The sequence below is a fragment of the Lygodium microphyllum genome, chromosome 28 (assembly GCF_053477565.2).
Source record: "Lygodium microphyllum isolate KBCC chromosome 28, Lygodium_microphyllum_v1.1.10, whole genome shotgun sequence".
Lineage (NCBI taxonomy): Eukaryota > Viridiplantae > Streptophyta > Polypodiopsida > Schizaeales > Lygodiaceae > Lygodium > Lygodium microphyllum.
Window position 1 is genome coordinate 68,987,812 of NC_141162.1, and position 14,220 is coordinate 69,002,031.

The 14,220-nt window shown below is 43.9% G+C and overlaps 1 protein-coding gene across 11 annotated transcripts in view; it reads right to left on the reverse strand.

Annotated features, from left to right (window-relative positions):
* LOC148011570 (uncharacterized) overlaps positions 1 to 14,220 on the reverse strand; it is an 89,216-nt gene that overhangs the window by 34,045 nt on the left and 40,951 nt on the right. For 9 of the 11 annotated variants that reach the window (XR_015689344.1, XR_015689345.1, XR_015689343.1 and 6 more), the window contains one exon: positions 7,527 to 7,698. Coding sequence is in view for 5 of the 11 variants with exons in the window: in XM_087670535.1 (XP_087526661.1) it covers positions 7,527 to 7,698 (172 nt within the window). In the remaining 6 variants the exon portion in view is untranslated. The remainder of the gene's footprint in view (positions 1 to 7,526; positions 7,699 to 14,220) is intronic. The other 2 variants (XM_087670536.1, XM_087670534.1) reach the window with 1 other exon arrangement.

The following is a 14,220-nucleotide window of genomic DNA, read 5'->3' on the forward strand; positions in this document are numbered from 1 at the left end:
ATGCAGCTGCTGCCCTGCCACAATAGCATTTAATGTTGTCGCCTACAACTAAGACATCCAAATCAGTTATCACCTTATACCTGGATGCAATCGCCCACGTGTGGAGGGTCCGAATTTACAATCTCCTCCTCAAAACTCAACCGTGGCTGGCTGCAATGGCTGAAAATAGGCTGGCCATGGCTGCTCACAGCTCTCCTATATTTGCTACAACAAGAATGATCTCGTTTTTCCTCTTCTTTAGCCTTTTACCAGCTTGTATGGGCAAGTTTGCCAAGTGGCAACCTTCCCAAAGGATTTTTCCAACATTATCCATCATTAAATATTAATTTTCAATCTTTAATTACTGAAAATTAATCTAATAATTATTTCGGTGTCCAAAAAAATCATCTGACTGGCCAATAATTAAATTGGCTAGACATCTTCCACTCCCAAGTCTCTCTGTGCCATCTTTGACCATTACATCAACGTTAGGTACCATTAAACGCCATATCTCTAGTGTCACCAACTAACACTTATGGCCAAATGAATGACCTAGGCCAACAATTGACACCAGATACCACCAAGTACCTGTGCAACATAACTTAAAGCAACTTTTGTCTTTGACATCCTGTGATTTTCTCAAGTCCCGAGCTTGTAAATTCACTCTAACCCCAATTGCACCTCACATTTGCAACATTTACTTAATCATGTGATTAAAAATTAATCCACATGTTAAGTGAGGTTTCAAAAATACATGTGCTCATGACACCTATAGACTCATAAAGAGAGACGAACGGGCTCAAGAGTTGAGCTGATCCCATAAGGCTGCACGGTCCATGGAGACCCCATCACCAGGATCCTCCTCCTTGGGATGAGCAATGGATGAAGAACAAGCGCCCATAGGTTGAAAGTGTCAAGGATACACTTCACCTTGCACGACCATAAGAAATAGTTGGAACCATCCAATTTATCTTCCTTGGGTAAAGAAGGGAGTATGGGCACCTGAAAAGAGTAGATCAATGGAGAATTTTCTATAACAAGATCTTCACTGCTGTATTGAAGTCTCTTGCACCTTGTCTACTACTTGTAAATGCCTGGTTTGGACCTATATGAAGTCCCTCGTACAACAAACCTTATAAACATCTATGGGGGCTTGAAAAGGATTATGGGACACGTGGGGATTAAAGTTGAACTAAAATAATAGGTACCTGTAAGACTTGTAGGAACCTCTAAATATCAAGAGGACAAGAAATACCTTGTTCCTCATCCACTATTTATTCCCATATCTAAATGGGCTAACATACTACTATACCACTATCAGCCAAGAAGGCATATGAACATCCGAGAGAGGCTTCTTCGACAAAGACTGCACTATAGATGGAACCCTCTGAGATACATGGACAGAAGGACATGTTCGACGAGACTCCTCTTGTTGTCGATCACGAAACTCCCGATAGTCATATCTCTGCTCAAAGGAGTGTCAAGAAAGAAGCTCCTCCTCCGAGTCATCAAAGCCTAAAAATTGGTAAGACATCCTGCACACACCCAAGAAATCTTGTGTTTGCAAGGGAAAAGGACTGTGAAGTTAAGGATTGGTCCACAAATGAGGACAACTTGAGCAGAGGAGCAAATGCCAAGGAAAAGGGACAGGCGCCTGATGTAGATACCAATAGAGCCCCAGATGATGACAATTCCCACCTTAATGTGGCCACCAAGCCTCGAAATGAGGTCGCCTAGCTGTGGATGTTGCCACCTTGCCTCCAAAGAGAGTCGCCTCTGCACAAGAAGGGTGTGAATGTAAAAAACGCAGGTGATTCTGGCTGCATTTTGGGCAGCCTGGGCAGTCTCCACGGAATAAGATCTCAAATCTATGTTCTAACTTAGGCGACAATACCATGTGAGAGTGTGCAACGGAAGAAGGAACACGAACACAGAGAGAGAAAGCAAAGAATGAAGGAAGAAATATTGCACTGACTGAAATGTATGCTAAACACAAAGATGTGGACTGATCAGTCTCTGCAAGTAGCCCAAAGCATCAGTGAAAACACCAGATCGGGCTGAAATGAGTGGCAACACCAATGTCAAAGAGGAACAGGAGCAAGGTGTGCTGTAACCTGCAGAAGAGAGTGAGTAAAGAATGACTCGGGGTCACCTATATATAGCCTCATCTCCCTCAAAGAGGAACGGGAGCAAGGCGTGCTGTAACCTGCAGAAGAGAGTGAGTAAAGAATGACTGGGGATCAGCTATATATAGCTCCATCTCCCCAAAACTGGCTGACTTGCTGGCAGCCAGCAAAACTGGGCGACTAGACCCCAAAAATGGGCCAACTTGCACAAAAACATGCTAAAAGGGCTACTAGCCACCCAAGAAAGAAATGCAGCCAAACACACGTCCTAAATAAACTGATAGAGCTCCTCTGTCTCCTGCCAGACTCTGACAAGAGAGATGATAGACCGAAATGCTAAATAAGGCAGGCTAACACCTTCACTACCTTGCACAGTTTGCCCATTTCATTGCCTTTAGCATCTTCAGGAATGTCCTCAGCCCAAGACTCCTCATCCAAATCCAAATCATGTTTATGGTCTACCCCAGCCAAGTGCTGATCCACAAAATCCATATCGATGCCACAAGAGGTCTCCATCACTGCCCCTACGTGGCACTGTGCTGGACCCACCTCTCTCTTTTGATTTTTCTTTCGTAAAAGGTAATTGTATTAATTACGAAAAAAGAGTACAAGTTTTCATGATTACAAGTTACACAAGGGCTCTAAGCCAACGTGTAAGATCCCAGTACTAAGCCACACAAAAGTTACACAAGTGATGGCAAAGACCCAGAGGAAATTGCCATATGCCAGGAAAGCAAGTCCTCCCAAGGGAGCAAGTCCAAGTGCCGAATGAGATCTATCTGCCATGCAAGAGACCTTTAAGCCGGGCAATGTGTTTCGGTACATTAGAGGCGGAATCAAAAAGAAAGGCATTCCGAGTGGTCCAATTGTACCAGCATCCCCAGAATCTGAAGAAGTGAAACAAGATCTTCATATGCAACTGTGGCGGTGTGGGGTATTTTGGTCACACAAAAACCCAATCGAAAGGGGTGAGTGAGGACCCCACCACTGTATGCCAAACCTGTGACAAGAGCGACCAGATCCTCTTGGCCAGCGGGCAAGAAATAAATCGATGCCGGGCCGATTCCACAGTAGTGGTACAGAAGAAACAATTGGCATTCGAGATTCAACGCTTGGAAAGGCCGAGGCAAGAGGAAGACCACCAATCATCACCCGCCAAAGAAAGACCTTGCATTTGAACGGTGTCTTATTCAACCAGCCCTCCATCACCGTTGCCTTCCACCATGGCTGAGATTTCCGCAAACCCCATACAGAATTAGCTTTAACAGCCAGCCATTGATGATCTTTCATCAAAAGATGATACACCTGATTAGCAAAGGCCTTTTCCAGACTCAACCGGTCTGCAAGGTCCCAATCCTGCCAAGGACGATCCACCGCAAGGGCAGGAAAAGGTTCCCTGGCCTGAAGTACCAGCAAAAGCTGCTCCCATAAGTCATGGTAGCCACGCGGGATTCTGAAAAGTCTCCTGGCCATACGAAACGATGCGAAGACATTACGACTGGCAAGGGTGGCGTCCGCAAATGAAGTCACCCCCAGACGAGCCATGCGGTTAAATTTTGGTTGAAGCTCATGTTTTTCTTCCCATGAAAATAATCTTGAGACTGCCAACAATTCCAGTTGAAAGGAGTTAGCATGCAAGCGGTCCTCCGCTGGATGCCAACTCGCCTTTTGGAGCACCGCTTTCCAGGAGCTGACCAAATGCAATAATAGAGAGGAGACGGGGCTGGAAAACCGAGAGTCTGCATTAAGGACATGCCACCAGGAGCCCCGAATTTGTGTATTGCCATGTCGAAGCCCGCTGTCCTCCAGAAAATAACGGGCTATAATGGTCCACGGGTGATGATCCACGCACATAGCGCGAAAAAGTGACCAACGAAGGGCCAGCATATGAGTTTCAGCATCCAAAATAGCCCCACCACCCAAGCGTTTGGGGGTACATGTATGTGACCACGAAATCCACGAAATACTTGCGTGCAATGAATCCTTCTTCCATAACATGAAACGAATAGGGCGAGTGAGAGCCTTCAAAGTAGTAGGAGTCCAGGGCAGCAATGGCAAGAAATATGTGAGCATTGGCAGCATAATTGTTTGCGCCACTTTGAGGCAGACATGAAAGGGCCACGCTCGCGACTTCCAATACATAAACTTAGCTGCCAGTTTTTGTGAAATCCACTCCAGTAGCTGCTTTGGCCGAACATCAACACCCAACGGGTACCCAAGTTGCCTGACAATGGAGCCACGGGGAACAACCTGACCCTGCCAACCCAATGACTGTAAATCCGACTCCGTGCAGCTGAGAATGGCTGATTTGAAGGCATTGATGCGAAGACCCGAAGCATGACCAAAGAGTGTCCAAACATCTAATGCCTTGCGAATGTTGTGGACCCACCTCTCTCTCTCTCTCTCTCTCTCTCTCTCAGGTGTGCAGACTTTCGCCCAAAGATCTGCTGGTCAATTAGCCTTCCTTCTGCATCTCTGCATGCATGCTGGTCCTCAGAACCCCCACACAGGTCAGCAGATCTCCCCACATAGGTTTGCTGGCCTTCAGAACTCCCCATGCAGGACTCACCACCACATTGGTGTGCAGAACTCCCAATGCTGGCCTTCAGAACTTCCCGCGCAGATCTGCAGGTCTTCCCGAAGCACACATGTGTACTACAGGTCACGCAGCCAAGCATGCAGGTTTTATGCACTGGTCTGCAGGTGATGACCAGAACTGTAATTAGCCCACTGAAGGAGAAAGAGATCAAGAAAGAACTAGAGCACCATATGAGGGTGTAGGTCAGAACGATGAAAGGAATCTGCTCTGCTATCTCTCCTTTGCTCTGCTCTTCTCTTCTCTTCTCTTTGCATTTCTTTTTTTTTCATGAATAAGTGCATATTAATGTATGAAATATTTACATCAGGCCTTCAAGTCATCCAAAGAGAAAGGATAGCAATCTCACATCAGGCCTTCTGACCAACCATGAAAATCCTATCAAGCACAAGTCAAAGCCAAAAGGCTACTATAAAGTAGCACACAAATATCATGCTGGCTATAGAATAGAAGTAGAGCGAACAACATCTAGCCAAGGAGCAGCCACATCAGGGAGGAGGACATTTGCTGAAATCATGGAAGAAATCTAGCATAAGAGTAATCCTCGAACATGGGCCACATGACCACGAATACTCAAGGCCAAATCGAAAATAAAGGCATTACGGGTATGCCAAATGTGCCAGCAAGTTGTCCATCTCAGAAATTGGAAAAGGCAGTGATAATCTGAGTGCAAAGGAGACAATGAAGGCATCTTCCCCAAGACCCAATAACGGATGGGCATCCCCTGCTAACAAGTCACCAAGATCCACACACTGGAGACTAAAGCTCCAAATTTGTCTCGCTAGAGGGCAAGAGACAAAGAGGTGAATCGGTGTCTCATCACAAGTAGTGCAAAAGATACAATGACCCCGCAAGATCTTGCGGGCACATAGGAGTTCCCCAGTAGGAAGACCACCAATAAGCAGTCTCCACACAAAAACTTTTCCAATAAGATGGAATCTTGGACCTCCACAATTGAAGAAACCTATCCCGCCACTTCTCTCTACTATCCCGGGTATGCCAGACTACCTTAGCTTTCTCAGTGACCCATCAACCATCTCTCTCTCTCTCTCTCTCTCTCTCTCTCTCTCTCTCTCTCTCTCTCTCTCCATGCTAGACCGACCCATGCGGGACATCTTAGGATGAACACCCCAGGAGCAGTTCCACACCGCACTGGGAGTACCTCTAGATTGTATCTAGTCCAGATATCATTTTGTACCTACTCAATTTAGTTCAACATAGCATAAATGTTAGCTTCACTTGGACTTTTGAAATCTCCCAGACATTTGTATGCAACATTTTGGTCTCATAGGCCAACTTGGCCTGTTGTAGACATTAATATAACTCTCTCTCTCTCTCTCTCTCTCTCTCTCTCTCTCTCTCTCTCTACACACACATATAGGGCAATAGCAAAAAATATGGTCTTTGGAATCTCAAACACATGAATGTTTCATGGCTGAATTGAAGGGATCAAAGGCGGGATAAAGTTGGACCTAAGACCTTACACTTCTCACTATCACGCCTAACATACAGAAAGTGAGAAACTTTTATAATTCTGAGATCATATGCAGTGTCCATTATTGAGAGCTCAACAAAGGATGGGGAGTGGGGAGCCACCCCTAGCCACAAGTTCCCACTCTTTACTGCAATTACTTTTGCCAACACAAACTTAGCTGTTCAAGATTTCCAATTGTATGGCACTAGTAGTGTCATCCTGAAGTTACTCAGCCTAACTGGCAAAGCCTCAAACTTGCAACAAAAGCAGCCCACAAATCAAGAGCTAACAAAGAAGGCCTGATTGGTACAAGTGAGATGATGTCACCACTCACTAAAGTAGAGAACATGGCGTAATATCATAGACGACGACCATCTCTCTTGATGAAAGACTGAAAGTGTCATCCTGAAGTTACTCCACCAAACTGGCAAACCTTCAAACTTGCAACAAAAGCAGCCCACAAATTAAGAACTAGCAAAGAAGGCCTAATTGGTACAAGTGAGATGATGTCACCACTCACTGAAGTAGAGAACATGGCATAATATCATAGACCACCACCATCTCTCTTGATGAAAGACTGAAACAATCAGCTTTGACATTTATCAGCAAGGAAAGCTGCACCTGATATTTTAAGTTGTGGGGAAAACTGTCTTATACTAGATCAATGTGCATCTTAGACACACTTCTGAGCTCTCTCTACACTCTGGACAGGAAGAAATCAGCTTGTTTTTCACTCCTAGTGCAATGGCAAGTATCAGAACTTTCATTAGCACCGTGACAACCCTCACTTTCATTACCACTGTGACAACCCTAGCTAGTGCAAGGGCAAGTATCAGAACTTTCAATATCACTGCAACAACCCTAGCTTCATCAGTTCAAGTCATTCCATGTTGTTTTTCCATTGTTTCTAACAGCACACTACTTGGAAGTTCCCTCTCATTGAGGGCTTCCTTCGAGCATTACTAAAACAGAACAGTGCCATCTTTTCGGAAAAACAGTTAAATGGCCATAAAGATCATTCCTGATGTAACAGTCTAAACATCTCCATCTAGTGAGAGAATCTTACCTTGCTATTGGACAGCAGATGTACACATTTTTGGACAAATTTGTGGCCTTAAAAATACAGCTACAAATTCTATGTCAGAAAAATTTTGGTCTAGAAGCTTGCCATGTTTCATGGAGGGTACCAATATAACTACATAAACACTGAAGATATGATCCCATGAATTTCATAAAAAGCTTTGACATAGACCAAATGTTAATGTAGAGCAGTCACCGAGTCCCAGAAAAACCATGAGCCTTCAAATGGCGTGGATGTTTCAATTGTGAGATTTAAGATTAAAATGCCAACCTCTCTTTTCCCCTCATGCAGGCTAGTGGATCTTGGACCTTGATGTCATTGCTTATGAGCCTCCACGCCGCATATAGTTTGTGCTCCTTCCCATCTTTCTTCATTGAGCCATCAAGAACATCCTTCATGATGTAAAGCACCTCTTCAAGCTGCTTGTTTGTTTCTAGATCTACTACCATTAGCAGAAATTTTAGACTAAAAGGAAATGAACATTCCTAACTCACAATCTAATATATAATAGCACAAACTTAGAATCTACAAAACATTAGTTATTACCAAATCTGACAAGATCCTATGTGGCACAATCTCAAAGAACCTTGAGAGAAAAATATGATGTTACTTTCAACAACTAATTTTTCTTCCAAGGCTAAAGAAAATCCAACTTGTGCTGCATTCAGACTCAAACATGCCACCGTCTCTCAAAATAGCAACTCAAAACACACCTCTCTCTCTCTCTCTCTCTCTCTCTCTCTCTCTCTCTCTTCCATGTTGTCATTAATATTCTCTCTTGCCTTGCCTTTAGCAAGTTCTTTCGCTTTCTAAAAATAATCAAACCTTACGTGAATATTGGATGACTGCAACATTTCTGTAAAACATTAATCCTAATCGTCCTGTCCGTATCTTTTCGCTCCCCTTCTCACAAGCGCCAACAAATTCATTTTCTATCATTCTTTATCATCTTGTTCATATCTTCTTCCCTCCCCTTCTCAAAGCTTATGAATCTGCATGCTCTTCATTACTATACACTCCCTCTCTCCGTTAATCTTCAGTGCATTGTAGGCAATGTCTAAAAGGTTTATTGTTCGAGATTAAGCACACCCTCTATGAGATAGGGCAACAAAAAAGAATGCCTGCAGCAATTAGGCGAGCAAGAAGACAGCCAGCAAGGCACAATGCACCAGGTGGGCAACAAGGTGAACGAGTAAGAGCTAGGGCCTTGGCTTTGGTAGCACTGTCTCCAACCAACTTGTTGAGCAAGATGTAGAACAAAGGCAGGATCTCGAACTGCAATGACCAACATGCTATGTAGACCTTCACCCTCTCCCAACTATCATCCATGTGAACCGCAATACCAATGAGCTAGGGGCCACAATATGCTGTAGGTTCTTGATTGTATGCTAGTGCTTCTAGGTGTAGGTAGAGAACTTAGTGTGGTAAGAGATCAAACCTATCATATCAATCTCAATTTTAAGCTTCAAGAGTCTTCTATTAAGAAAGGGGATGACATGAAAGTCAAGCTGGCTGAATTTAGGTGCTTACTCGTCTCACTGAGTTCGCCACAACTAGCTCACCAAAGTCAAATGACGATCCAGTTATATTTTTTCTAAACAAGTTGCCTAGAAAATACTTCCACTTTATCCAGCACATCATTTCATTGCCCCGATTGCAAACTTTCTATAAGTTTGAATGTAGGTTCTTACATTACGCAAGGCTACATGATCAAGTCCACATGAAGTCCTCTCCACATTCTTATTTAGAGAGGATTTTGGTTGCCTCTTTTTCGCGAGGAAAAATGAGAGATGGCAAGAACTCTCAAGATGCGAAGGCAACTCAAAACAAGGGTAACACCCCTTCCTCAAACAGAAACAAGGAAACCAAATCCATCAAACAACAACTTCCTAAAAAGAATAAGTTTTGTACACTACCAAAGATCAGGCCATGTAGACGAGGAGTGTCATACTAAGACCCAAGGTCCCCCAGCTAAAAAACCACAAGAACCCACCACTACATCCACTTTCCCTGGATAGTCAAGTGAGGCTACACCTCCCATTTCTACCATATCTGCTACTCCAAGCACAAAGCCGTTGGACATGTGGCACACAAACAACCTCAGCAATTCTTGTCTTTCAATACTCCCGAAGGCTTAATTGATTGATTTGCTAATCACTCACCCATTGCACTCTTTGCATCCATTCCAATGTCTTCTCCTACAACCCACCTAGAACCATTTGCCTACCTTAACACAAATTTCACTGGCATAGACTTGCTAATGGTAGTGCGCAATGGTTGCCACACACTTAGGCTTACACCCTTAGGGTACACTACACTAGTCTCATACTACTTAACACTCTTAGTTTTTTAGGCTAATGAGTCACGCACGTAGGTTACTTTGTTCTTAGACTTTCTTTCTTTTGTCTTCCGTTGCATTTACTTGTCCTTAGGCTTTCTTCCTTTTGTCTTCCATTGCATTTACTCATTCACTTTCTTTTAACTTTGCTTTTGTTTCGATTTACTTTGAAGCATCTCAATACAAACCACTGTTTTGGTAGATTTTGATATTTTTTCAAGGTTTTGTATTTTTGGTCTAGGACTAATCTACACATTTGCACCGGTCCTACCTAGGCTAGAAACATTGAAAGTTCACTGTTTCTTTGTGCTTTCATCTTCCTTGGAGACTTGCTCTTCTACCAATATGGAGGCTTCCCCCACTGAGGTAGATCTTGCAATATCTCTTGATGCTACCACAACAATAGCTTCTACCTAGCTCCTCCAACTATGGTGTTTCATCCACATCTTTCTTCATGGTTCTTAGTACTACACGAAGACCAACATTAGGCTCCTCTTCCTCCTTTGACATTGGCATCCATGGTTAAGAGAAGGTTTCTACCCTTTCTTGGCATTCTATAGGTTTCGGCATTTGTCCTCTGTTGAGCTAAAAATGCATTACTTTACTAAAACAGCCCCAAAACATGCTTAATTAATGAAAAAACCTTATTTATTTAAAAGAAACGCGATCCTAGAGAGTTTCTGTGTCCAACATGCACAAACCCTTTTGGGAGGGCCCAAACTTTCTATAAATATGTATGCTACCCTCTATTCAGCCCTAATCTCGTTTTTGCAGATTTCATGTGTTTCAGCTTATTGCCCACACCCCGTTCACGGAGGACAATCTCAACCAAAGCTGTCCATTGCTGTCTACATTAGTTGGCGCCTGATTTCCAACCCTCTTCTCGCAATTTGGAGCTGATCCCAGCCAGATGACTGCTGTTTCTACACAGACCTGCTGCCGTACTGACTGCCACGTCATCTGCAACCTGTGTTTGGCAGTTTTCTCTCTCCTCCAGCTATCGCCCAACTTCTGCAAGCTGTCGCTACGCTGTCCAGCCTGCGTTTGGCAGTTTTCTCTCTCATGCAAGCTGTCCTGCCTGCGTTTTTAGTCTTTCTCTCTCCTCACTATTGTCTGCATCAGATCTAACTTCTCAATGCTGCATTTGCTAGTGTTCAACATCCGGAGGCTGCCTTGCTGCGATTTGGGATCCATTCAAAGTACGACACTCTTCAGCTCATTACCCCTGCCCCGATCCTTGAGATACAAGAGTTCGAGGTTCAGTATTCATTCATTGCATAGTGTGTTTATTGCATAAGCATTGTATATTCAGTAGTCATATCACTTCATTCATTCACTGTGTTCATTGTCTCTGAGTTACCCTAACCCTAACTATGTTCTTTTATTAGTCTGTGCTTTGTTGTACGGTTTCTGTTTATGTTTTTGTGTTAGGGTATTTCTTTACATGGTATCAGAACCTAGTACTCTCTGAGAAACCTAGGCCTTTGATCTGAAAGCTCTACACAAGAAGCAAGAACAACAGTAGGTTCAAATGACTTTGAACACAATAACACCGATTCAGTCTCCAAAACCAACTATGCCGAGAACCAAGCGAGAGTGGGCCGATCAACTTGCTCCACAAAGTTCCGACATGGTGGATGACACTTCTGATTACATGAAAGAAAAGCTAGGCAAGTTGACCTCTCAAGAATATAAATTGATCATAGCTTATAGACAAAAGAAGATTGAGGAGCTCAATCGAAGGATTGCCCTTCAAGAAAAGCTTCTAAATGAAGATATGCATGAATTTCTCCCTTCAAAATGTTGCCCGTAAATTGGATGATGTTGTAGGGCCGTTGAGACCTCCATCAAGGATGGGCCCCCCTCCTAGAGAACAAGACCCGGAGTATGTTCCTTTCTTTCATCCTCTTCCGTCCACTTTGGTGCAAGCTACTTTAGATTCCACTTTTGTTCCTTCTTCTTTTACCTCTTCTGCTTTGCAATATTCTTGTAGAGATCATGTGGAAGAAAGAGTCCATTCTGTTGACTACAGAAAAGGTTCTCTTGAGGACCAATTCTTGTATGTTAACACACGTCATGGGGATTATAAGAAAAAGCCAGGTATCTCTTCTTCTAACCTTCCTTCTTTTTCGTCTACTTCACAAAATCAGAATGAATTTGGTGTTCCTTTTTCTGCATGTTGCATCATCATCTTCACATTTTCATTTCCAATTATTAAATGATAAAAATGAACAAAATACATCTACACCTCACACACCACATTTTCAAAACCCACCCATCCCACCACATTCTTCCGCTGTTTCTCCACTTCCATTCACACCATTTACATTTCCATTTCAGATACCTCGTGTCGCACCTCACATCACACAGTGGGGTTATGGAAACATAGACACATCCTTTAGAACCTCATCCTTACCTCAGCCGGGTGATGTTCCACCTACTTCACACACATTTTCGAGACTATTGCAGCTTGGGTATCCCCCTCAGTCTCTCCCGAGTGTGGATTAATTGACTCCACAATTTGCCTCCATGGGTTTACCTAGTGGACCTTCTGGTCATACTCCTGTGCTCCAGCCTCCCTTTGGACAGGGCTTCTGTGTCCTAGTGCCTCCATCTGCACCAACACCTTATGGAAATATTCATGTTCCAGTGCCTCCGCCTCAATCGACGCTCATTGGACACTCATAGCCTACTTCTGCCTACCCACCTCTACCCCCTCCTTCTACCTATCAGACATATCCACCTCCACCATCTTTACCCCCCACCACCTTATCCCCCATATTCATCTTACCTCACCTACCCGACAACTCATGGTTCTAGCTCATCTTCTGTCAAGCATGCATTTAATGACAAGACTCGTTTTAACAAATCAAACTTTACCACTTGATCGAACTTGATGAGACATGTCCTCAACTCCCGGAACCTATGGAATCTTGTGCAGGGGTTGGAACCCCAACCCGATCCCGCACTTGTCCCATACAAAGTTGTCTACTCATGAAAGGCTAGGAATGCCTCCCCTATTGTCGAGCTGATGCAGGGCTTATTGCCTGAGTTTCATTCTCAGCTTCAACATTTTGACTTAGCGTCTGAGTAATGGGCACACTTGACTGACCGCTATGCGGCACAGGATTGGACCTGTCATATCAATCTTGACCATGAGCTCCAACTTTTCAAAATCACTGACTAGGATGACTTGAGAGTCAAGTTGACTAAGTATCGGCGTCTTCTCACTGAATTCTCCACTACGGAAACTCCCAAGTTCTCTAACGATTAGGTCACATTGTTCCTAAATAAACTCCCTAAGAAATACTTCAATTTTGTGAAAGGTATAGTTTCCAAGCTTACCATACCTACATTCGATGAATTTGAGTGTCAGTTGTTGCGTTACGCATGGTTGTTCGATCAATTTCATATGAATTCCTCTTCAGAGGGGGCCCTTGTTGCTCATTCTCAGAAAGGGCAACAAGGGAAGGGAAAACAAAACCAAACCTCCACTCAGGATCAAAATCAAAAGCAAAATCAATCCGCGGAATCACAAGGAATATCTCAATCTCTCAAACCTGGGTAGCAAAATGTACCTAAAAAGAATAGGAATTGTCAACATTGTCAAAAGGTTGGTCATTTTGACGATGAGTGTCGATCAAAGGCAAGAGGCACTGTTGAGAAACGCTTCACCCACAGTCTACGTTTTTGTGTTTTCCGTTTAGGGTTTGCATTTAAGGTTTGTAGCCCCAAAAAGGGCACCATCCTAGACTAATTGTGCCTATTTATAAGCTACTCTCTCATTCATTCCTTATGGCTGATTCATTCAGTCCGTCACCTTTTCTCTCCAACCTCTCCACTACCCTCACACCCCTTCAGGAGGACATTGTCATTTGTGGTTCATGGCTATCTTCATTATCTTGCTTGTGCTACGGCACCCTTGTTCCCTTGTATCACATTCACTCCATGATTCAAAACTTCATCATTCCATTCATCAAAGTTTCTTCTCTCTCCTCTTCTCTTCTCCATGTTTGCGGAGTTCGCTCCATGTTCCTCCCCACAAACCCTACTGTCTCGCCGATACCTCATCTTTTAACATGGTATCAAAGCTGGATCTACTCACCTAGCAGCGAAGATCCTCCACTGCTATGAAGGCAAAGACCGGTGGCGCGTTTGGCATCCACTTCTCTTCTTCTTCCGCTGCATCAAAATCTCGTTTTTGCAGATTTCAAGTCTTTCAGCTTGTTGCCCACACCACGTTTGCGGAGGACATCTCAGCTGAAGCTCTCCATTGCTGTCTCCATCAGTTGGCGCCCGATTTCCAGCCCTCTTCACGCAATTTGGAGCTGATTCCAGCTAGGCGACTGTTGTTCCTGTGCAGACCTGCTGCCATACAGCCTACCATGTCATCACAATCCTGCTACCTGCATTTTTAGTCTCTCTCTCCTGCTGCCTGCATTTTTAGTCTTTCTCTCTCCTACAGGCTGTCCTGCATGCGTTTTTAGTCTTTCTCTCTCTTGCAGGCTGTATTGCCTACGTTTTTAGTCTCTCTCACTTGCTGCCTACGTTTTTAGTCTTTCTCTCTCCTCACCTGCGTTTTTCTACCGGTTGCAACCTCTTACGGCTGGTCACATCTCCTCCTCC